This window comes from Dermochelys coriacea, chromosome 2 (assembly GCF_009764565.3).
Source record: "Dermochelys coriacea isolate rDerCor1 chromosome 2, rDerCor1.pri.v4, whole genome shotgun sequence".
Taxonomy (NCBI): Eukaryota; Metazoa; Chordata; order Testudines; family Dermochelyidae; genus Dermochelys; species Dermochelys coriacea.
The window spans coordinates 29974327-29999396 of NC_050069.1; the positions used below are offsets into that span (position 1 = coordinate 29974327).

General features: G+C 39.3%; 1 protein-coding gene across 3 annotated transcripts in view; it reads left to right on the plus strand.

Moving 5' to 3' along the window:
* CSMD3 (CUB and Sushi multiple domains 3) overlaps positions 1–25070 on the plus strand; it is a 1226382-nt gene that overhangs the window by 271866 nt on the left and 929446 nt on the right. For all 3 annotated transcript variants that reach the window (XM_038390468.2, XM_038390469.2, XM_038390471.2), the window contains exon 4: positions 6–200. In XM_038390468.2, the coding sequence (XP_038246396.1) occupies positions 6–200 (195 nt within the window). The remainder of the gene's footprint in view (positions 1–5; positions 201–25070) is intronic.

The window sequence follows — 25070 nt, forward strand, 5'->3', positions numbered from 1 at the left end:
TACAGAGTTACAGAGTAGTTCTTGTGGCAATCCAGGAATTCCACCAAAGGGTATCTTGTCTGGTATGAAATTTGATGTTGGTGATAAAATCCGCTACAGTTGTGTAACTGGATACATTCTGGATGGCCACCAACAGCTTACCTGCATAGCTAACTCAGTGAACACAGCATCATGGGATTTCCCAGTTCCTATCTGCAGAGGTAAGAAATGCTATGATAATCTTTCTTTAAGTATTTAATGTACATTTATGAATTGAAGCAACTTACTATTTCTCTAAAATAAATTTAACAATTTACTTGTTATCAGCTTTACTGTTTGCCCTTCCTAATTGTTCTGCCAGTTCTGTTTTTAAAACCTAGTTGTCCCCCCCCCCCTTTTACAATAGATGAAAACGATAGAATTCTGAACTAGATACTTAGTGTTCGATTGTGAATATGACTGATGTGGCCACACAGGGAAATAAAAAAAAGAATTTAGGAGTGGGGTGGGGCTCTATGACATTGTTATTTCCCTATGTGGGTATGAGGCGGGAAGTCAGACAGCATTGCTGAGCACGAGGAGGAAGTAAACCTCACCCTATAAAAGGATTCAGTAACTTACTTTCCTCTTGAAGGAAGGGGAAGATGGAAGAAATTATGACGATGCCCATTTACTTATGCACAGTGAATGCTGAACATTACATAGTTGTTTAGTCATAATGTCTCAATCTAGTTTCTAATTTACAAATTCCACTTCACATTTGGAAAAATGTCACCAATTGCAAAGTACAGTTTAGAGAATAATTTTCAAAAATATTTCTATGTTGGAATAAATTATCTCCCTAACTACAACAAATAATGCACCATCATAGGACAGCACTGCACATTTCCTGAAGAAACTATTGACCTTTTTATTTACTTATTTTTATTGGTCATTCATGCATTACACTTATACTGGCTGAGAATCATCATTTCTTCAGATCTGCTTCATGAAGCATTTGGTCACGCTCTTTTGAAGATATCTGTGCTTCAAGGGTCCAATGCTGCACCTAATAAAGATAATGGGAATCTTATCAGTGGGAGCAATTTATCAAACAAGTTATCAATTAGCTACCTCTACTAAATGAAGTTCAAAGGGAGAAAATGAAAACAAATATTTACTTTCTGTCATCTTACATGTCTGTTACTTTTACTCATGGAAACAGATCCATTGATGACAGAAGTAAAGCAAGCACGATTTGGCCTTTATTCTTAGCTATTTTGTTTCAACATGAGAAATACCTTATGTAGATTTCAATCTGAGGGACATATACTCAAGGTCTCATGCTACCACCAGTTAAACATTATTGGAGCTCCTAAAACTATAGATAACTTTCTAGCACAAAGTGTATTGCATCCATCTCAGGATAATACTATATTAGACCTCATTCTGGTAGATAAAGATGAATTGATCACAGGCCTAAGAATAGATGGCTTCCTAGGTGCAGGGGATTATGACTTAATTTAATTTATGTGCAAACAGAATATAAAGGCAGCCAGTAATTTGTTGCTTTAAAAAGGCCCATTCCTAAAGATGAAAACAATCAGGAGAAAAATTGAGTAAGAAGAAAAAAAAACAAAGTCATGCCAGAATTTCACTGGGTAAATGAGATGACCCAGGTAAACTATAAACTGGTTAGTTTAACACTGATCCCAGACAGAATCATGGAACAGCTGATATGGGACATAAACAGGATCCCTACTTAACCTGGGGCTAATATATCTGCCTTCTATCACATTCCTGTAGCCATCTGGCCCAACCTTGTCACAGCAGCTATACTTACTTGAACAAAATGTGTTTTAATAAATGCCAGGACAAACATCTAGAAAATATTAATGTAGGTCAAACTAACAAAATTGGGGCTCTATTCTAGAATGCTGTGACACTAAAAACGGTTTAGGGGTTATAGCAGATAATCAGTTGAACATGAGATCCCATGCAATGTTGTCACTAAAACCACAAATATAATCCTCAAATGTGTAAGAAGGAGGATATCAAGTAGGAAGAAGGTGATGGTAGCACCTCTATATATGTCATTGGTGAGACCACGGCTGAAATTCTGTGTCCAATTCTGGTCTCCTCACTTAAAAAAAAATATTCAGGCTAGAAAAAGTGCACACATTTTTAATAGTGAAGATAATTCACCACTGAAACAACTTAACATGGTGTGTGATGGATTCTCTGTCACTTTAAGTCAAGTCTGTATGTCTCCCTAAAAGATATCCTAAAGCTTAAATAGAAATAATGGGCTTAATGCAGAGATTATTGCGTGAGGTTCTTTGGCCTGGATTGTGCAGGAAGTCAGACTAGGTGATCACGATGGTTCTATCTTGTATTAAAATATATGAATCTGTGTTCCATATGACAAATACTTAGGCTTATATTGGATATAGTAGACTTTGGTACTTCTTTTTAACAGGTTTCTCACCACTTTGTAAAATGCTTTAATTATCCAATATATAACTTTGTGGGAGTTTGCTTAGAGTGATTACCCTCTAATGAGCTTCCTGTTGCTTTCCCTCAATTCCTGGTGGAGACTTTCCTTGATTAAATCCTCATCCTTAGGGAGTTTCACTGATAAGTGTCTTATCACTCCCTACCAATGGCCTTTACATTAAGAAGGCATTAAGAAGGAATATTATGCAGTGAATGTGTGTGTGTGTGTATGTATGTACCAGAGGTTGAGAAGGAATTTCTTCCAATTCTGGGGAATTTCTGATGAATAATTCCTGGTGATCTCTTTCAGATAAATATGATTTTTGCCTTTTATTTTGATTAGTTGGAGTGCAAAAAGTCAGAGTATTTTCCACTCCAGCAGTTGCTGAATTTCATTGTCTGCTTCTCAGTGAAATTCATAGCATAATGTAAATAGATCTAACCAAAGAAGAAACAAACCAAACAACCCTGCAGTCACTTTTAGCACACTAGGAATGGACTACCCTAATTTGTAGCATGGTTGGATCTCTGTGAAATAGACTTTTGTAGGCAGATATACTCTGTCTCTCATCATTCACAGGTAAATTCCAAGGATTCATGTTTTTAGGTTATTTCAGTGAATGATCTTTCCCCCTGGGAGTGTGATCCTGCAATCAGATCCTTGTGGTTGGGCCCTTTCATCTAGGTGGATCTCCACTGAAATCAACAGGGCTTCATCTGAATACAAAGGTATAACCAGGAGATTGCAAATGCAGGATCGTGGCCTAGGTTTCCTGGAATGACATTATTACATATTTTAGATGCTATATTTTTGTTGCCTAATGTTCTTTTTGTTTGTTTGTTTGTTTGTTTATTTGTTTGTTTGTTTGTTTGTTTGTTTGTTTGTTTGTTTGTTTGTTTGTTTGGAGATTCCAATAGGCTTCATCAGATTCCTCTGATTCAGCATTTTTAGCAGGGGGAGCATTGGTTCGTTTGTTTCTTCAAATCTCTTTTGATTTCTGCTGGAAAATGAGTACCTCCAGTAATCAGTAGCACAATAGATGCATTGCTTTATTTCAAAACCCAATTGCCAACTGGTATCCATAATAACCTACTGAAAATTTTCACCTGAAATTTTCACAAGGCTGTCAAGCATTCCTTAAGATAATGTAATATTTATTGGATTTACTAAAAATCCAAAAATGTTAGTTAAACAAAAAACAATTTGAGTTTATTGTGATGTGAAATGGTCAATTATACTGTGCATAATCCATGACCACTTTTTAAATAAAGCCTGCTTCCTTGACATATTAATTTTGATAAGAATGACTTTAATGGTGAAAGATGACAAGAGCTTCATCATACTGCCTTATATTTCTGAGATAATATAGAAATTGTAAGCTGCAGCATAATGCAGGTGGGTAGGAATAATTCACTGAAGGCTAATAAATAAGGTCAAAGTTATATAAAATATTGTCATTCTATAAAGGTTATATTAATTAAACAATTTGATAATCTGGGATAATATTCTGACTTTTTTATTTTAAAAGGTTGTTCTATTCCAAGATAAAAGAAGCAATTATATTACGCAAACTTTTATTCTAATGCTGCTATATTTTGTTTAATTTGGAAATGAATTTTAATTGGGAAAAAGTGTTAAGAAAATTAATTTATTTTAATTTCCAGAGATTTTACAAAAACTGTTTTTAATCCAAAAGTGTTATATCATTTGCAAAAATCTCAGTTTGCACATGCTCAGTATAGTTGTGCTCAGAGTTTGTCAACTAAATCCTAATGAGACTGAGACTTCAACAAAGAGCACAGAGTGGGTCAGAGAAAACAAGAATAAGTAGCCGTGTGGGGGAAGTAGAGACACCACTGGAACAGGAACAAGCTGGAGGGTACACAGGCAGAAGGAGTCAAGCTAGGGCAGAAAAAGAGAATGGAAAAGATTCCTGAGTCTCACCATTCCTCTGCTGTCAGCAAATACCGGTGAAACTCACTAGCAAAGTGTGTGTCCCATCCTAGTTTAGTTCTGGTCCACCTGAAGAATAACAACCTACTACTGCTATCTCTGCATTTAGTCTGTTAGCGCAAGTTGCAGAATGGATGAGATCTAAAGGTTCTAAGCCAGTAGTCAGTAGGATTCCACATCATGGAATTTCTGTTTCTACAGTTTGCTTTTTCAGAAACCTAGTAATTATACAAACAATATATTTAATATGTTAAGGTTGCAAAGTGAAGTACTCAAAAGTTAGGTGATGCCAGAATTAAAGTTAACCATGCAACCATAGTTCAATCTCTTTATGAATCTCTTTCAATCTCAATATGAACTATGATACAGTTAGGGTTGCCAACTTTCTACTCCCACAAAACAAAACACCCTTGCCCTGCCCCTTATCTGAGGCAGACCCCTTCTCAGAGGCCCTACCCCTTCTTGGGGATCCTGCCCTGCTCACTCCATTCAACCTCCCTCTGTCACTCACTATCCCCACCTTCACTCACTTGCTCATTTTCACTGGGCTGGCTCAGGGGTTGGGGTGTAGAAGGGGGTGAGAGCTCTGGCTGGGAGTGCAGGCTCTGGGATGGGGCCAGAAATTAGAAGTTCAGGATTCAGGAGGGGGCTCCAGACTGAGGCAGTGGGTTGGGATTTGGGAGAGGGTGAGGGCTCCATCTGGGGATGCAGGCTCAGGGGTGGGGCTGGGAATGAGGGTTTTGGGGTGCAGAAAGAGCTCTGGTTTGGGGATGAAGGGTTTAGAGTGCAGGAGGGGACTCCAGACTGGGACAGGGGGTTGGAGTGCGGGGTGAGGGCTCCGGCTGGGGGTGCAGACTCTGGATGGGGCTGAGGATGAGGGGATTGGGGTGCAGGAGGGGACTCCAGGCTGGGGCTGTGAGATTAGGCAGGTGGGATGGGGATCAGGGCTTAGGAAGGGGGTTCAGGCATGGGAGGGGGTGCAGGCTCCAGGCGGCGCTTATCTCAGGCAACTGCCGGAAGCAGCAGCATTTCCCCTCTCTGGCTTCTACACGGAGGTGCAGCCAGACAGCGCTGCACACTGCCCTGTCTGCAGGTGCCACCCCTTCAACTCCCATTGGGCATGGTTCTCGGCCAATGGGAGCTGTGGAGCTGGTGCATGGGACAGGGGGCAGCGCGCGGAGCCCCCTGGCTGAATCTACATGTAGGACCTGGACGGGGGACATCCCACTACTTCTGGGAGCCACACAGAGCCAAGGCAGGCAGGGAGCCTGCCTTAGCCCTGCTGCACCACTGACCGGACATTTAATGGTGCAGTCAGCGGTACTGACTGAAGCCACCAGAGTCTCTTTTGAACCAGGCATTCCAGTCGAAAACCAGACACCTGGCAATCCAAGATACAGGTCTTGTGATTCCATGATATTTTTTTTCCACAGGACCCCTGCTTCATTCAGTGCACTGGTTGGATGGAACAAAAGGCGTGAATCAGGGTTGTGAAGTTAATGACATGGTTGTCTGTAGAACACCACTTCATTTTCTGCAGAAGTTGGAAGGTGTGTAGTGAATGAGGCAAGGGATTGCAGGAAGACGAAGGATGACCATTCTGGAGAATTAGATTCTGTCCCTGCCTCTTCCAGAGTTCTGCTCAGAATTACAGGCTTCAGTGCCAGATTTTTAAAGGTATTTAGGCACCTAAAGATGCAAATAGGCAACTAGTGGGATTTTCAAAAATACTTAAGAAAATCATCTCTCATTGAAATCAATGCCTACATTGCTTCTGAAAAGAGGACTTATCTGTATAAATTACTTATCTGTATAAATTACTTACTTAATGTAGCAATGTATAAATATCTTTAAAATCTGGTCTTAAACTAAACTTTTCATAGGTTGTAGTCCTTATTTTATGGGTGCTTAATTTGAAAGCTCAGGACTCAGCACTCACAGTTGCAAGTAAAGTCACGGGGAGCTGAGCTTTGAACATGTAAATGCTACAAAAAGGCTAGGTGGTGGTCTGCCACACTGGATAAGGGAGTCTAATTTAGATGTAAGGGGTAACAAGGAAAGAAATACAAAAATATGGAATCGGTAGTTACAGATATAAACATTCATCCAGGTTGGAGAAGCATTGGAATATGGACAAGCAAAGGGTCAGTATCCAACTGAAATACACCGCCCTTTAAACTATACAAGCTTCCAAGGATCAGAAGCAAAAGAGCCTTGACCTCATTCAAGAGAGGATGGTTTATTTATTTATTTATTCTGACATTGTGTGTCCACTTTCCAACAGCAAAGTTGTGGTATTAACCCTGCCCTCTCATCATATATGGCAAGTTGGCTCATGAAAGTTATATTGGAAGTTACAGGATGCTCATTAAGTTCCCTTCAGCATCTTAATGGGGAAGCAATTCTTCTGTCCTAAGAAGGGTTTCCATGGCTGAGCTCTGAAATGAAGCTGCCAGCCAAATAAGGAAGAGGGTTTGCATGTCCTGAGGTTACTTCCCAGGATTCCATGATATGAAGTTGTGGAGATTGCAGGAAGTAGGGCTACACCTCCCATTAAAAGCAAAACTCTGATGGCTGAGCAAAAGATTCTCTGCTGAATCCCTATCAATGCTGGTGTAAGTATTATCTTTTGCTTTTTATATGCAAAAATAATCTGAAGAGACTACCTGAGCACAGTAGGATCCCAAACATCCACGCTTACCAATAAAGCATGTTGGGAATTTTCTGACAGAATATAGAACACATTGAGCACTAAATATTTGAAGGGATACTAATTTATTCTTGTATCCTCTGGTAGGGAAATTATTTCTGTTGTAGAAATTCCTGCAGGCTCTCTCTTCAGGAAGGGAGGTGAAACAGATCCCACATAGAGGGAATTACAGAAGCATGGAATTAACTCACTTTCATCTAATCTTTTCCCAGTTATAAGAACTACTTTGAGGAAGTCTTTTTGTCCTTCAGAAAGTGCCTAACCCTTCCCTGATAGGAGAATCTTAGAATAGAAATACTTAGACAGCTTTAACTATAGCAGAAGGTAGTGTGCCAGCTCTCTCTCTCTCTCTCACTGTGTGTGTGTCTGTGTGTGTGTGTGTGTGTTTGTGTGTAAGTAATGGGGAGATCCTAGAATATGCATGACAACCTTCCATAATACAAATAGTGCTCAGTTTGCAGGCACATCAGATATCCAGATCAACCATTTTTGTGCTATTGTGTCTAGAAGAAATGTTTGGAAAAAACAGAAAAGACATTGAATGAGCCATTCAACTTACTTATGCCCTCACTTTTTCCACAGGCATTTCTGCACTTTCAGTTCAGTTGTGAGAGCAAATCTGAGTGCTTGAGCATCTGACTGAGGTGCAAATTTTGTGGGAGCAAGATGTGTTTTAGACTTTTGGATTAATTATCGTCTAGTATATTAAGCTCATTTTCCATGCTTTGTCAAATTGCATTTTTAAGTCTGGAAAGGTCATTAAATTATTCTCTTGAAATGGTTCTTAGAATTCTATACTTCTCCTTACAACATGGTTATCTAAAAATTGTATATTCTCTCTTATTGTGTAATGGATTTACTTCCCTTATATAGGCTCCAAGGTATCTGCCTGTGTATAATGCAAAATTGTTCTAAGAGTCAAATTTGAGTTAGAGCATCCAGCTCAGTATTAAATATTTTGCCATTTTCTGCATTGAGAAGCTGCTGGAGAGGAAAATTATGCTAACTATACATCACTGATATATTCCCATTGGTAAAATAAATCAGATTAATTTTTGAATGATTGGCATTTATAGGGCAGGTATAAAGGCAGAGAGTAGGAAAAATGCATCTGAGATGGTCTAAATTAATGCAGGATACTAAGCTTTGCTAGAGGAAGCAGATCTGCTTATATAATACCAATAATACTCTGTGCCTACATAGCACGTTTATCCAGAGGATCTCAAAGCATTTTGAAAAACATAAAATCAATTAAACCTCTCAGCATTCCTGAGGGTTGATTATACAGTAATATATGCATTTTATAGAAGGATAAACTGAGGCACAGATATGTAAGTGGTTTAATGGCAGAGTCATAAATAAAACCTAGCTCCCCTGAGCTCCTGTTCTAACCATAAGGCCACACTCCATGCCTATAGGTTGATTTGTAACCTAGCTCTACATGGCCATGCAGGAGAGAAAGTGAGAGTAGGGGAAGTAAAATCTATCCTCCACCCCACTATCACAGCTCTACCTACCCACAGTGTGCCAGTCAGTGGAGCTGAGATGGCCTGGGGAGGGAAACAAGCTGCGCCAGCTAAAGGGCTGCAGTAAATTACTTCCCCCCACTAATGAGTTGGAAGCAAAGAAGGAACAGACTCCAAGAATAACAGTTCCTTCCCAGGAGCAGCCACATGCCACCTCTTCCTCCGGGCTGAAGCTAAATCTCAATCTTGCCCTAAGTGACTTGAATTTAACCCACATTGGGTTGTTAAATTAAAAAGAAAAAAGAAAAGAAAGCAAAAACCTTAATTGCAATACCAAAAATGTATATCTGAAAGGAGGCAAAGACTTATATATTTGATAACTGAGCCCAATTTTTTTCATTTTTCATTTTAAATTCCAGTTGAGACTTTTAAATCTAATAACCTAGCTCAATAGTCATGAATGGCTGAGGTTTTCACAGTTGTTAGATTAAGGAACTCAGATGGTACCACAGTCTACAAATGGTAATGACAATCCCCCCCAAATTACACATGAGAATAGTTTTTGTTTTGTGTTTTTAGTTTGATGAAAAAGGATTTTAAATTGAGATAACAGCATGGTATAAATGGGAGGGGGGAAGAATTCATTTTGTGTTTTATATCTATGCTGAAAGGTCTTAGTTGCCTCTGAAATCGTTAATTTTTTAAACAATAAAATGGAAACAAACATATGCCGGTATGAACTGCACTGACATTGCTTTCTATCATATCTTGGCATATTCGCCTTTTCTCATTATCTCGGTGTCATTATCTCAGCACAATATTTGGTTCTCATTATCAGGGTCATTTCACATAAATGTACAGTCCCAGTCAGAGTTTATGTGAACAAATATAATTGATCCTGATGAGGAATAATCTGTGCATGTGTGTGTGTGTGCACTTCTGTCTCTCTCCATAGAGACATAATACCCAATCCTGAACTTACTCCAATTAGTTGTGCAGTGGTGAAACTCCACTGAATTCACTGCAGTTACTGCTCCTTACCAACACTGACATGAGAAGAGAGTCAGGAAGCATGGTATTATAAAATAATATAAATATTTATAAATATACAATCTTACACTAAATAGATATTATTGACAGACCCAAAAATAATAATGTGGTATGTATTTCTCAGCCACAGAAATGTGTCTGTTATGTTTTAAATATGACTTTCGGATATTTTCATTGTTTACAATTAATTGGATTAATGTTCCAGAGCTTTGTCATCTTACTCTTCATTTATAAAGAAAATGTCTATATAACAAAACTCTTTTCAAAGTTATAATTAGCTGAATGTCAAGTAACTATTGTGCACATCTGTCAAAATTCATACATGCCCCTTATGGTGGGTTTCCACAATGCGGAGATATTTAGATATTTTCTTACCTGTTGGAATTATTGTTATTATTATTTATTATTTGTATTATCATACAGCTTAGGAGCTCCACTCATGGACCAGGACCCTTTTGTACTAGGTGCTGTACAAATACAGAACAAAAAGATGGTACTTGTACTAAAGAGTTTATAATCTAAGAATAAGACAAGGGACAACAGATAGATAAAGATGACTGATTATTTTTTAGGAAAAAGACAAATTCTTACTTGCATATTTTAATATTATGGATGTATGTTTAAAAAAATCAATCCCATTCATTTTTGTAGTTCATATTAGAATATGACTTTCACAATAAACCTAAGACCCCATCAGCCCACAAATGCTGACCTTCTCTTCAATATCAAAGCCCTTAAAGGGATGTTTGAGCCTAATTCCAAATGATCAGTGACATTTCCCAAGTTTAGATATACTTTGCTGTCTCTAGTACTAGGGCTGTTTGAGCTTTAGCCAGGCTGTGGAGCAGTACAATAATCTGAAGAGGTTATATTGTTCCAACTTGTGCATTAATTGGCAATTTAATGTATTTGGGTGAGAATCCTCAAGTGACTACCACAATCCAGCTTTCATCCAAGTCATTTTAAAGGAAAGGATTTGGACTGCATATTGCTACTTTGCAGTATACAAAATTCTGTGTCACATCACCAGGAGAGGGCACCAATACTGAAAGGAGATGTCTAACAAGAACATCAAGGACCTTCTAGGAACTTTTGACATGATTTTGGACTTCCTCTTATAGGCAAGAGAACAGATCATCAGCTGGTTTAAATAGTCATGGTTCCACTGAAGTCAGCAGATGATCTGGCCCAAAGTGAATATGTCTATAGTCCAGTGTGTTTGCATTGATTAGGGCAGTATCTTTCTCAGTGGTGACATGTGTAGTCCCTTGAACCAGACCATGCCACAAAAAGGGAATATGGGGAAATAGGCAAGAAGAAATAGAAATCACTCTAAATGAGGGTACCTAGTGGGCATAGAATAAATTTTCAGTGATAATGCTCATGAAGGGAATGTCATCATAAATGAGCGCAATTAATACAGGAGCAACAGAAATGGAAGAAGTGGAAATGGGCCATACTTGACCCAAAGGATCTACAAATAGTCATGAGATCAAAACTGGTAATGAAGATCATGGGGATTACCTTTTATTTTATTTATTCATTTTCTGAGAGTACAATACTGAAATAGAAAGGAGAAGCACAGAGAGTCTCTGCTTAAAATAACCAAACGTGGAATTAAACAATGGGCAAAAATCTTGGCACTAGTTCAGGATTGTAAACAAGGGGCAGTTACAAAACACTAGCTACAGAGTTTTAGGTCTGGCCTTTTTAAAAGTCTCCTTTAAAAATGTGGAGTGAGGAATAAATAACATATGAATCATATTTTCAGATGTTATTGAACTACATATTTACAAACATTATTACAGAGATATAACAAAGTGAGATTTACACCTGAAAAATGTAAATGAATTCATCCGGGAAAACTAATTTGAAGCAAAGATATTGAATGGGAGTGAGAAACCTGAAGAACTGCAACGCTGAAAAAAGTCATGGGATGATAGCAGGCAACAATGTAAATTATTTGCTCTGAGGATTAGATCAACGACATCAATGCCGCAGCATAGTAGGAGGGGGTTTTGTGCTAATATATCACCAGTCCTTCATACATGATATAAAACTATGTCCTGGCCAAGTATGTATCTTAAAGATCCCTTCATACATTTGTAAGAGTGGAGGTGTTAGATCTGCAGTCCTGGACTAATTCTAATTTGGAAAAGTACGTTCTGTTTATAGTACCTAATTATTTCCCTAAGTTTCAAATGAATATAGTATTTTATTTCACTTCCTACCCTTCTGTGGGCATATATAATATTTTGTAAAGCACACTGAGATACTTTGAAATGGAAGGATCTACAGGTAAACTCCAGTTTTATGAACTCGTTTTTATTAAACTGTTTAATTCAAAACACCTTTGCAGCCTCCAGCCTTTCACTAGGCTTATTATTTCTCTGGATTTTATGAAATCTTGGCTTTACAAAAGCTTTGGGGTTTTTTTGCAGTTAATTCATAAAATTAGGGTTTACCCGTATATAAATGTAAATTACAAGAATACTACTTAGATGCTAAATAGCACTGTGCAAATACTAAGATATAAAATAACCTATTAAATTTGGAAGGCAACAGTAGCAAAAATAATTTCTCTGCAGTGAAAACCCTTTAAAGGTTTTGAATTATTACCCTAAGAGCACAGGTGATTGCCTGAAATGCTGCTGGAGGTAAAAGATAAATTCCATTGCTGAAATTCTGCTTTGATGCTTTAACATTCTTCAAGGCTACATCTTTACTAAAACCAAAGAAAGATAATTGATTCCTCTATGGAAAATGAATCTTGTCTTTCAAGTATTAATTCATTCCTCCTTTTAAAGTGAAATTTGAACTTTCTGACCAGTATTTGTCAGTTTGAGCCCATTCAACATGTAGTACAGGCTGTATGGAGGAGATTTTTTTTGTGTGTGTTCAGAATAATAATACAGTCAGTGGCCTCCAAGTAATTACGTTGGAACTAACTGTCAGTGAAAAGTAGCTTACTCACAGAAATAGAGCTCATTGATCTTATTCATTGATCTTTCTTAACCTATTTGGGTCCACTATATTTTGATCCAGGACCCTGGCTCTATTGGGATTTAAAAGTCTCTGGATATTTTTTCCAATTTATTGGCTATTAATAAACAAAAACAGCAAAATAAGACCACCACAATCAAAGCTATACTTGGAGGTGTTGCCTATGAGATTCCCGTAACATGGGAAAGCAATAATTCTGCATTGCACTATTCCAAAATATATACTGGAATTATGTGAAAAGAAAAGGAGTACTTGTGGCACCTTAGAGACTAACAAATTTATTAGAGCATAAGCTTTAAGTGAGCTGTAGCTCACGAAAGCTTATGCTCTAATAAATTTGTTAGTCTCTAAGGTGCCACAAGTACTCCTTTTCTTTTTGCGAATACAGACTAACACGGCTGCTACTCTGAAACCTGGAATTATGTGGAGTTCTTAGTATTGCCTTATTTGAAGCCCAGCCAAGACCTTCAGCTGCCATGTTATATTTTAGTGATGACAGTCTGGGTCCTGGTAGTTTTCTCACACATTTAGTTTACAGTGCTTATTTTAATCCCAGTTTCATATTTAAACATAGCATTCTGGATTTGAAGTAATTTCTCAGATAGTATAATCTCACTGAAGTGTCATTCTTTATTAGGTGTTGAATTGTTGCTCTCTTATATCAGAAATAATTATTGTGTTCCAGATAGATGGACAGATTTTCATCCTATTGGGTTGCCTTTGGATTTAGTGTTACTGGTAAGGCACAAATCACAAAGAAATATTTCCAGGATCAGTAGACAAATCTGGCCAAGATCCCAGAATTCTTTTCTGTTTATTTAATACAATCTATAAATCTCTTGTATAATATAGCCTGATCACAAATTCTATTCCAAGTTCCTATTTTTTACCTATATCTGGTAAAATGCAACACTCACATGTTTAGCAAAAAGAAAAGGAGTACTTGTGGCACCTTAGAGACTAACAAATTTATTAGAGCATAAGCTTTCGTGAGCTACAGCTCACTTCATCGGATGCATTTGGTGGAAAAAACAGAGGAGAGATTTATATACACACACAGAGAACATGAAACAATGGGTTTATCATACACACTGTAAGGAGAGTGATCACTTAAGATAAGCCATCAGCAGCAGCAGGGGGGGGGAAGGAGGAAAACCTTTCATGGTGACAAGCAAGGTAGGCTAATTCCAGCAGTTAACAAGAATATCAGAGGAACAGTGGGGGGTGGGGTGGGAGGGAGAAATACCATGGGGAAATAGTTTTACTTTGTGTAATGACTCATCCATTCCCAGTCTCTATTCAAGCCTAAATAAATTGTATCCAGTTTGCAAATTAATTCCAATTCAGCAGTCTCTCCTTGGAGTCTGTTTTTGAAGCTTTTTTGTTGAAGTATAGCCACATGTTTAGGGGACCCAAATTCCTGGATCTTCTATTTTTATGTGCATGACTGAAAGCACTAAGGAGAGAAGATCCAGAGGTTGGGAAGTTCACATAAAATCTAATGAAATGCTTATTCCAACATTTGTGTACATAGAATTGGGCTTGAAACCTGTTTTTGCAAGATTCATGGTGCTTCCTGCTTCCAAAGAGGCTGGAAATATCATGAAAACAGTTTTCCTTTCAGTTCTTCAGCACTTTTAACTCCAGACAGTACCAGGAAAAGCTAAGGTTTCCAAATGAAAGTTAATACAATTTAAGAAAAATCTATTGAAACTTTAAAAAAACAAAAACAAACAAAAAAACCTCTCAATTTAGATTTTCTTTAGATTTTGGTTATACTTCAAGTATTTTTCCGATTCTATCCAAGCTAATTCATCCACCCTTTTTTAAAACACACACAATTTGACAAAGTGTCAAAGTCATGCACTCTAATTATCAGTGCAGTTGTTTTTATTGCAGTTGTTTTTACTGAAGAATTTATGCATATATGTATACTACTCTTCCCCTGCCGAGGTCTGTTGTCTTCAATAGGGCCCTGGGTGAGCACAGGGATCCACTCCCACAGCGCTCACTCCAAGACAAGGGGCTAAAATTGTAAAGCTATTTATACAAAGTCTTTAAAAAAAAACGCTGAGAGTTATCTCTAAATTAGCAAAGTTGGGTTCTGCATTCATTGTGTCTCCCTGATTCCATATCAAATATACTCAATTTACATATTAAAAGGTGTTTTTCTAACCACAAGTCCTGTGTAGTCAACCTAGACTCTGAAAGCTAGACTGCATTTTTTCATTTATCACCAGCAACAATAAAACTGCTGCAGGTGAAATTACATTTTGATTTACACCTGTGAACCCCTGTCTTCAGTGGGGCTACAAAGGTATAATTGAGGCATCATTTGTAGTATTAGCTAGGCCCTCACGTTATGACCTCTCATAGGTCTATGTTCCCTTCTCATGGATAACCTTTATGATGGCCTACAAAATCTCCGTTTCCATCCATCATGGGGAACAATGCTTTGTTACATTCCCTCTCTGACTTCCAGATTTTTGAAGTACTTCTTCCTCTATATGAGCCATAGCAGGTGCAAGATGTAACTGTTCAAACAACCGTTTTGCATTGTGCTCAGGTACTTACAGCACTTAAAGGTAGAGAAAAAGGGAAGCTTGATCAATTGTTGATCAGTCAACAACTTTATAGAGTAGGTAATCACATGCCTGCTATATTCCCAGATATTCTAGGTGTGGACTGTACCTTTAAGGAGAACCCATGTTGTTGCTGATTTAGCCTTGACAAATCTACTATAAACAGTTACCTTGTAATTATTTCTCAAAGTTGAATGATGAGATTTCTGATACTTAAATCCTATTAAAGAAATACTGTCAAATCATTCCTGCTGTTCTTGTTGCCAGTACTCTTAAAATAATGTTACAAATGCTTCTATCTTTCTCCAAGCTTCAGTAAGGGTGAAATGATTTTTCTTTTACAGATTGTGTTTCACAGCAGTATGTTATTTAGTGCTATGGGGTTATTTTATTTTTCAGGGAGCTGTATGTCCTCTATTTATTTGCTTGTTGTTTATATATTATAGAGACTTCATAGCTGTCATAAAATGAGATTTAAAATCGACCTAGTAGTAGATTCACAAAAGAGGTACACTTACCTGCGTGCTTTTGTTGGTTGTTCCAAAAATGTCAGACTCTAACCATAAAAAAAAAGTCAGTGAAACCTTAAATCATGTTAAAATTTACCATTTTTTTATACCTAGGACACGCCAATGCATGGAAATGTACAGAAATTGTGCCACCTTTGTTGTATAATTTGGTATTTCCTAATATTGTGCAGGGACTAGGCACCAAGGTGATAGGGCCCTAATGCAGACCAGAGATAGATATGTTTTAACTTTCTCTCTCAAATACTCTCATGAAAGGAAAGGAGAATTGATTTTTCCAGGTCAGAGCCTTTAAGCTTCCGAGAAAGTCTGCCAAAAATGACTAATTTTCATGGCCCAGTAATAGAGGAAAGGGAGAGTATTGCTTAGCAGTGAACCTAATGAGCAGAAAGAAAAGGAGTACTTGTGGCACCTTAGAGACTAACAAATTTATTAGAGCATAAGCTTTCGTGAGCTACAGCTCACTGCTCTAATAAATTTGTTAGTCTCTAAGGTGCCACAAGTACTCCTTTTCTTTTTGCGAATACAGACTAACACGGCTGCTACTCTGAAACCTGTCACTAATGAGCAGAGTGATCCACACTCCCAGCCAGAAGAAAGTTGTGGCAGTGGCCTGCTTCAAAAGCAGCGGAATGTAAATAAAAGCCTGTGGTAAAGCTTCACAGGCATGGTTGTTTAGTCCAATGGTTCTTGACTTGTGAAGAGAGCCCCCTGAAGGAGAAGAGAATGGGCACGGGAGTCAACCGTTCATATATAGAGAGTTGGAAGGATTTGACTTTTACCTGTAAATGTCAGTAAATGTGGATTTCACTATAAACACAAACCAACAAAAAATTATTTCCATTGATAATAATAGACATTTACATACAGGAAAGTAAGAAAAATGCTGCTTTAGAACTTATTAGAGTTTGATTTAAGAAATGTATTCTGTATATTTTGAAATGTGATGTTGACAATTTGTGTTTTAATGGTTATAAAACATTAACTTTTTGAATCTTATATGTCAACTTTAATTAAATAATTAGTACTCGCCATAATTTCCCCAAACTGTGAAAATTTAAATAGATGAAAATAGAAAAAATGCTTTAAAATAGATACTGATATTATTCATTGATTTTTTTTAAACAAAACAAATTTTGCCATACTTACTCATATACATGTGATATGTCAAAGAGAAAAATATCTGTTAGTTTTTTTCAGTGTTTGCAGCAGTGTTTGTGTTTCTTCTGAGGATGCACACTAATTCACATCCTGCCCTAAACTGTTGTGCCATTCTGATTTCACATCAGAGGCAGTTGCTTTTAGGTGGTAGGCAAAATAATTCCTTTATATCCTTTAATTAATTCACTGTGGCATTATGATGAGGTGTAATTAGTTAGGGCCAGATTGTAGGGATTCACCCTTCTCTGGATGTGCAAGGTTTGGGGGTGGTTGTATGCAAGGAGCCCTTTTCTACTTTCACACTGTCAGCTCCTGCAGTCTCCTAAACACAAGGACTTATCCTTTCTATTGTCTTGGGGTGGGGGTGAGGAGCTGAAAAGATACATGTACATTTCCTAACATACCCTCCCCCCCAGACCCAGAAAATGGGTGCATGCTGCACCATCCTAAAGGATGCTTCCTGTCTCTCCAGCAGTGACAGTGTAGCTTTGCACTACTCCTATTATATAAGCAAGTTACTTTAGGATTTAGGATCATTGGATAAAAGATTTCAGAGTAGCAGCCGTGTTAGTCTGTATTCGCAAAAAGAAAAGGAGTACTTGTGGCACCTTAGAGACTAACAAATTTATTAGAGCATAAGCTTTCGTGAGCTACAGCTCACTGCATCCGATGAAGTGAGCTGTAGCTCACGAAAGCTTATGCTCTAATAAATTTGTTAGTCTCTAAGGTGCCACAAGTACTCCTTTTCTTTTTGGATAAAAGATGTTATAGAAGTGCAAAGTATCAGAAGATGCTAATAGATGTCCAATGATTTGATATATACTATTTGTGGGGTGAGAATTAATTCACATTTCTATAACTCCATTTTTCTTGCATGTTACATTGAGGTATACATGAGCAAATTGTTGTCTCTCCTCTTAGCCTGGGTTCAGTTTCCAGCATCTGTAAAAATAATAATTCACTTCATTCTGCAGCTTCTGATATTACATTTTGTTCTTTAGCAAAGAAACCAACAAGTGTTACAGTCAGTTCCCTGGCTTCTTCCTCATTAGTGATCAAGCCTTTTTCATTAATCCTATATGCTTTTCTCCACCATCCCTATCTAAATTTAGAAATTTTCTCATCCATTATTTACAGGAATCCAGCAGATTGGTACCCTCCTCTTCAAGAAGGCCAAGTGTGTGTGCTCCTCAGGTTGAATTTCACATATATCAATATGATTTTGCTGTTTATTTTACTTTATAATAAAAAAACCTACAGATGATGCTCAGTCAGTTTTGCTTGACAGGGTCTGCACAGTCTGAGTCCAAACAACTGTTTGTTGCTCCAGGGACATCTCATGACTTAATCTCATGGACCTTAGTATGTAAAGTTGATTGGTATGTCAAGGTTCCTTCCCCACTCTGAACTCTAGGCTACAGATGTGGGGACCTGCATGAAAGACCCCCTAAGCTTATTCTTACCAGTTTAGGTTAAAAACTTCCTCAAGGTACAAACTTTGCCTTGTCCTTGAACCGTATGCTGCCACCACCAAGCATGTTAAACAAAGAACAGGGAAAGAACCCACTTGGAGACGTCTTCCCCCAAAAAATATCCCCCCAAGCCCTACACCCCCTTTCCTGGGGAAGGCTTGATAAAAATCCTCACTAATTTGCATAGGTGAACACAGACCCAACCCTTGGATCTTAAGAACAATGAAAAAGCAATCAGGTTCTTAAAAGAAGAATTTTAATTAAAGAAAAAGTAAAAGAATCACCTCTGTAAAATCAGGATGATAAATATCTTACAGGGTAATCAGATTCAAAACATAGAGAATCCCTCTAGGCAAAACCTTAAGTTACAAAAAGAGACAAAAACAGGAATATACATTCCATTCAGCACAACCTATTTTACCAGCCATTTAACAAAAGGAAATCTAACGCATATCTAGATAGATTACTTAATAACTTAACAGAAGTTCTGATATTCCATTCCTGTTTTGTTCTGTTCCTGGCAAAAGCATCACGTAGACAGACAGACCCTTTGTTCCCCCTCCTTCCAGCTTTGAAAGTAACTTGTCTCCTCATTGGTCATTTTGGTCAGGTGCCAGCGAGGTTATCTTAGCTTCTTAACCCTTTACAGGTGAAAGGGTTTTGCCTCTGGCCAGGAGAGATTTTATAGTTCTGTATACAGAAAGGTGGTTACACTTCCCTTTATATTTGACAGTATTACATTTTAAAATTTTCAGTATACCACATATAGTATTCATCTCCTGAAGCATTGTCAATTTCTGACCTTTTTGATTATTCTCCTCCATTTTCTCCAATGAATCAGGAGAGGGTTCTGAGGTTGCTAACTATCCTAAGTAGTAAAAGTTTTTGGCTTGATAAATTCCTAAAATACTTAAAATCTATATAATAAGAGTTTAGGATTATCACTCTGTGTGCCACCCTGCAGCCTAGAAAGTCAGTGGGAAGTGATGTTAGCATGGGAGCATGGTTGAAGGCCCTTTTTAATTAGAATATCATCAGGTTCAGTAATCACAGAGATTCAGTCTGTAATCATCTAGTTTTTAAATTCTCAGCCATTTTGAATTTAGAAAATAACACCTATGCCATGTAAAGCTACAGTAAGGCATGTATCTATGTCATGCCAAGATTCTTAGATCACTGTAATTTCAGAAGTTACTCAACCGGTCACCATGTTTATGCTACAGCTAATTTGCATGGAAAAATTTCATCAGTTTTATGAGGAGACTGCACAGATGGTGGATTACTTGGCCCAACTGTCACACCCATGTGCAGCACTAGCATTCAGCTACTACTATATGCAATCTCTTTTTCATGTTTTTTATTATTTTAGAGACCCTAAACCTTTCCATCTAGGCCTCCAGGCTTCCAAATTAAAAAAAAAAAGTTTTCTAGCTTATGCTTTCACAAACAACTCAGAGATGCTTCCTGCCAGATCTAATGACAGTGCTCACATCTTTCCCATTATTAATTTATTTGTACTGCAGTAGTACCTATGAGCCCTACTCACAGACTAGTGCCCCATTCTGCTAGGCACTGTACAAAAAGATGGTCAATTTTGAAATATTCAGGTCATCTATTTAGGTGCTTAAATTCAGACTGGACTGCTTAACTTCTTGTAGCTGAGTTCAAAATGTTTGGCCTTAATCTCTATTGTCCATTATTTCTAAACTTAAAAATTGTCAGTGTGAAAATTTAGGATTGAATATTTGTATTGTAATAGCAGCAGGGGACCCTACTCACCTTTGGGTAATCATGGTTACCAGCATAAATATTTATAGGTAGGTGCCTTCAGTAAGATCTAACCTTCAAACGTTGCATCATTATAACCCACTGGTGAGTGGGTGTTAGGTGTTCCCTTCTGTGCATAATCCACCAAAGATGAGAGTCTGTTGCAACTGCCAGCTGTAGGATTTAGTCCTTTATCTCAGTCTGTAAAGGCTTGTGTTTTTATCTTTGTAGGTCCTCAGTTCACTACCTCATCACAGCTAAGATGGCAGTCATCACATCATTATTTAGTTGTACTATTATAACTGAAGGAAGGGGATGATTTTAACATTTTATTTTAATGGGATCTGCAGGTATTCAGCACCTATGAAATCAGGCCACCTATGTGCCTGAATGTGAATTTTGCTGCTTCCTCTAGATGCCCACCTTTGAAATTGTTGGTGTTATGATACACACAAGTTGGTCTGCAACTTTGTAGGTTTAGGCCCTGTGAAGGGGCAAGGACAGATGGCTATAGAAAAGTAGTCTTATTGGGATCTGGGAAGTGGGTGGGCGAAGCCCATCCACCGCTAAAGGATCCCCCCCAGCCTAAAAGGGGGATTCACAGGACCTAGATACCCAAAAAATTCCAGGGGACAACTAATGAAATAACAGGGACAGGAGTGTGGTCAAAGGGTCAAACGAAGGGAAAGTCATCATCCATACGCCAGACGGGGAACCCACTTGGAGAAAATTGAGGCAATACTGCGCACCTTAAAGCGGGCTGGCCTCACTGCTAATCCCGCTAAATGCGCCATAGGGCTAGCAGAGGCTAGGTACCTGGGATATATTGTAGGAAGGGGCATAGTGAAGCCCCAAACGAATAAGGTAGAGGCAATTCAAAACTGGCTCTGGTCGACCCGAAAGAAGCAGGTCCGTGCATTCCTAGGCATGGTAGGCTACTACCGACAGTTTATTCCCCACTTCGCCACTAGGGCAAATCCCATAACGGATCTGGTGAAGGCCCGAGGTCCAACAAGGTAAAGTGGACCGAGGCAGCAGAGGGGGCATTTACAGACCTTCGGACGGCCCTCCGTAATGACCCCGTACTCATAGCCCCAGACTTCAACAGGGAATTTATTTTATAAACAGACGCTTCCGAGGTGGGGTTGGGAGCAGTTCTGTCACAATTGGTGGGAGAAGAGGAACACTCAATCCTCTTCCTAATCAGAAAGCTTCTCCCAAGAGAACAGAAATACGCAGTGGTCAAGAGAGAATGCCTTGCTGTCAAATGGGCTACAGAGACACTGCATTATTACCTCTTAGGCTGGCGATTTACTCTTGTGACGGACCATGCACCCCTCCAGTGGATGCAGCGGAATAAGGAAAAGAATGTAAGGGTCACCAGGTGGTTCTTATCCCTCCAACCATTCCAGTTCCGCATACGGCACAGGGCTGTATGCCACCATGGCAACGCTGATGGTCTGTCATGAGCATACTGCCTGGCGTCCCAAGTTACCCAACTCTATGGTGTTGAGCGGGGGGGATTGAGGGGGTATATGTGATGGGGCAAGGCCAAATGGCTATAGAAAAGTAGTCTTATTGGGATCCAGGAAGTGGCAAAGCCCGCCCACTGCTAAAGGATCCCCCCCAGCCTAAAAGGGGGATCCATAGGACCTAGATACCCAAAAAATTCCAGGGGACAACTAATGAAATAACAGGGACAGGAGTGCGGTCAAAGGGTCAAACGAAGGGAACCGGACGGGGACACCGTGCAGAGAACCCCAGACAGCGCCCACTGCTCCTCAAAGGTGTCAAGGGAGTCAGAGGATGCCGCCCAGAGGAACTCTGTCTAGATGCGTGAACGGACCGAGGATCGGAAATAGGCCCCACAGTATAGAAAAGTAGTCTTATTGGGATCCGGGAAGTGGGCGGGCGAAGCCCGTCCACTGCTAAAGGATCCCCCCAGCCTAAAAGGGGGATCCACAGGACCTAGATGCCCAAAAAATTCCGGGGGGACAACTAATAAAATAACAGGGACAGGAGTGCGGTCAAAGGGTCAAATGAAGGGAACCGGACGGGGACACTGAGCAGAGAACCCCGGACAGCGCCCACTGCTCCTCAAAGGCGTCAAGGGAGTCAGAGGACGCCGCCCAGAGGAACTCTGCCCGGATACGTGAACGGACCGAGGATCGGAAATAGGCCGCACAGTATAGAAAAGTAGTGGGAGAGAGCTATATTAGCTCCAGGCTAAACAAATCCCAGGTACCAGGTTAAGTGAAATGGAAACTGCACCAGGTCAATTAAGACACCTGGGACCAATTAAGAACTTTCCAGAAGGCAGGGAGAAGGCTAGGTTGATTAGGACACCTGAAGCCAATCAGGGACTGGCTGAAACTAGTTAAAAGCCTCCCAGTCAGTCAGGTGGGAGTGCATGTCAGGAGCTGTGGGAAGAAATTGTGTGGTTGGAGAGGCTGAGTAGTACACACCATATCAGGCACAAGGAAGGAGGCCCTGAGGTAAGGGTGAAGTGGAGCTTGAGGAAGTGAGGGCTGCTGTGGGGGAAATAGCCCAGGGAATTGTACATGTCATGTTTCTAAAAGGTCAGCTACCATAGCTGATACTATTAGGGTCCCTGGGCTGGAGCCTGGAGTAGAGGGTGGGCCCAGGCTCCCCGCGCCCCACCTTTGCCCCATGTTTAATCACTGAGACTGGGAGACAACAGAGACTGTGCAAGGAAGGATAACTTCTCCACACCTCCCTCACTGGCTTATGATGAAAATGGCTCAGTAGACTGTGACCCTTGTCTCTAGAGAAAGAAGGGTTACATGGAGAGTCACAGTAAGCCTTTAAGGATAGCGAAATCCTCCAGGAAATGCGGGACCCACGGAGGCAAGGACAGAGCTTTGTCACAGCCCCAAGTGAGTACTCCCATTGAATTCACGTGCAGAAGTCTTTGCAGAATCAGGGCCTTAGAATTTATTCTTAAAAGCTTTGAAATGTATATACAGATGAGAAGCTTACCTTTAATGTAGCTGAGGTTGGATTATACATAAACCTTGATTTAAACAGAATTGACAAAGAGCTTTAAAAAAATTTTTTTTCATAAGTTACTGTTTTCCATTTTATCTAGAACAAAATGGATTTTCAATAGCTTGGAGCCTAAAAACTGTAATCAGAAGGTAACTTTGCAATACTTTTCTACATTGTCAAGCATAATTGTTTTCAGGTATAATATTGAATGTTAAATGAGACTTTTCTTATCTGGTAAAGCAGTAAAACAATTTAAATATTTGAACACAGTTTTTGGAATCACATGATGGGCCTGCATCTCAATCATATTCAGACAGATTTTCTCTTTGTATAATAATCAACATTTTGTGTGTGTGTGTGTGTGTAACCCAAAATGAATATTTGAATAATAGTGTTAACTAATGAGAAGACTATCATTTTAATCCAGTTTTTCATGTGGTGAGAATAGGTTATGGTCCACCTTCCTCCACTCCTTTGTTATAGCTAGCATCATTCATGAAATCTGTCCTCAGTGGCTGACCTTGGAGCATGGGTGCAAGAGATCAAGACTCCTTGTGCTTTTTTTGTGAACCTTTTATCTTGCATCATAAATATCAAAAATACTTTAAAGTATACATGAGGTATTAAGCAGTTATTCAGTAACTAAGGCCAGCTACTTGTATGTTAGGTAAAGCAAATTTAAGGAAAACCCTGCCTGTATACTACAGATACACTGAGGGGTGAGGGATAGGACTCAAAGGAATGCCTTGTCCCTTTCCCTGCTACATCTGTGCTGTATCCTGAAAAAGATTCCAACCTAGTGCTTTTCTGATGTGCTGTTCCTGCCAGTGCACCAGAGCCCCAAGATCACATGGTCTGCAACTGGTAATTCTGTCCTGCATACCTGCGGCCTTCGGCTCTAGATACTAGAAGTGTACATTGTTCCACTTTTAGGCCCTGGTCCAACCATTTGCAGCTCCCACTGAACCAGTGAAATGGTTTGAATCAGGATCTGACATAGTCCAACTGCTGGGCAGGAAGATTTGTATAATGGATTGGATGGTACAATGTGGCTATCTGGGAGGCTGGAAAGATGGTGGTTACAGAAATCAAGACAGGAAGTTTAGCAATCCTAGATGGAAATAAAAGATCTGAGTTTTAAAACATGGAGAAAACAGCAGCCCTGTTTGGACACTGCCAGGATGTAAGGGGTATCATAGAAGGAGTCAAAGATGATCTCAGAATACAGGCCAACACAATGGGAAAGATGGTCATGTTGTGAAGTGTGATAGAGATTGCAGGGCTAGGAAGTAGAGAGCTTTTGGAGATGTATCAGTAATTCATTTTTGGCCATATTCCGTTTTGTCAGTGACACTTCCAGGAAGAAGTGTCAAAGAGGCAGTCTGACTAGAGGGACTGAGTTAAAGAAGCCAGGTCAGGAATGGAGAGGTAGATCTGGGTGTTGTCATCAAACACTATAAAAGACCACGGAGAATATGTAAAAAAGGAGGAAGTAATGAAAGGTATCAGACTAGCAAAGAGTTTCAGAGAGATGAGGATCAAGTATAGTCCCTGAGATTTTTCCAGTAAGTAGTTATTAGAGGCCTTAATGATAGTGGTTTTAGTGGAGCAGGGAGGTTGGAAGCTAGATTGTGGTGGAGAGGTGAAGGATACAACTGGAAAAGGAGAACTTGGGTAAATGATTGCAAAGAACTCTTAATGAGTTTGAGATGATGGTAAGAGGCATATATTGGGTCATTAATTGAACAGGCACACGGGATCAAGGCTTTTGCGGGTGGGCAAGACTAGAGAGTGTTTTCACTTTGAGGAGAAGGAGCCAGTGCAAGAGGGTGAGTGTAAGCATGGGGAAAAGTGAAGTCAGCAACTGAGATGGGGGGATATCAAGGAGCCAGGTGGAACTTAAAGGTAAGAAACA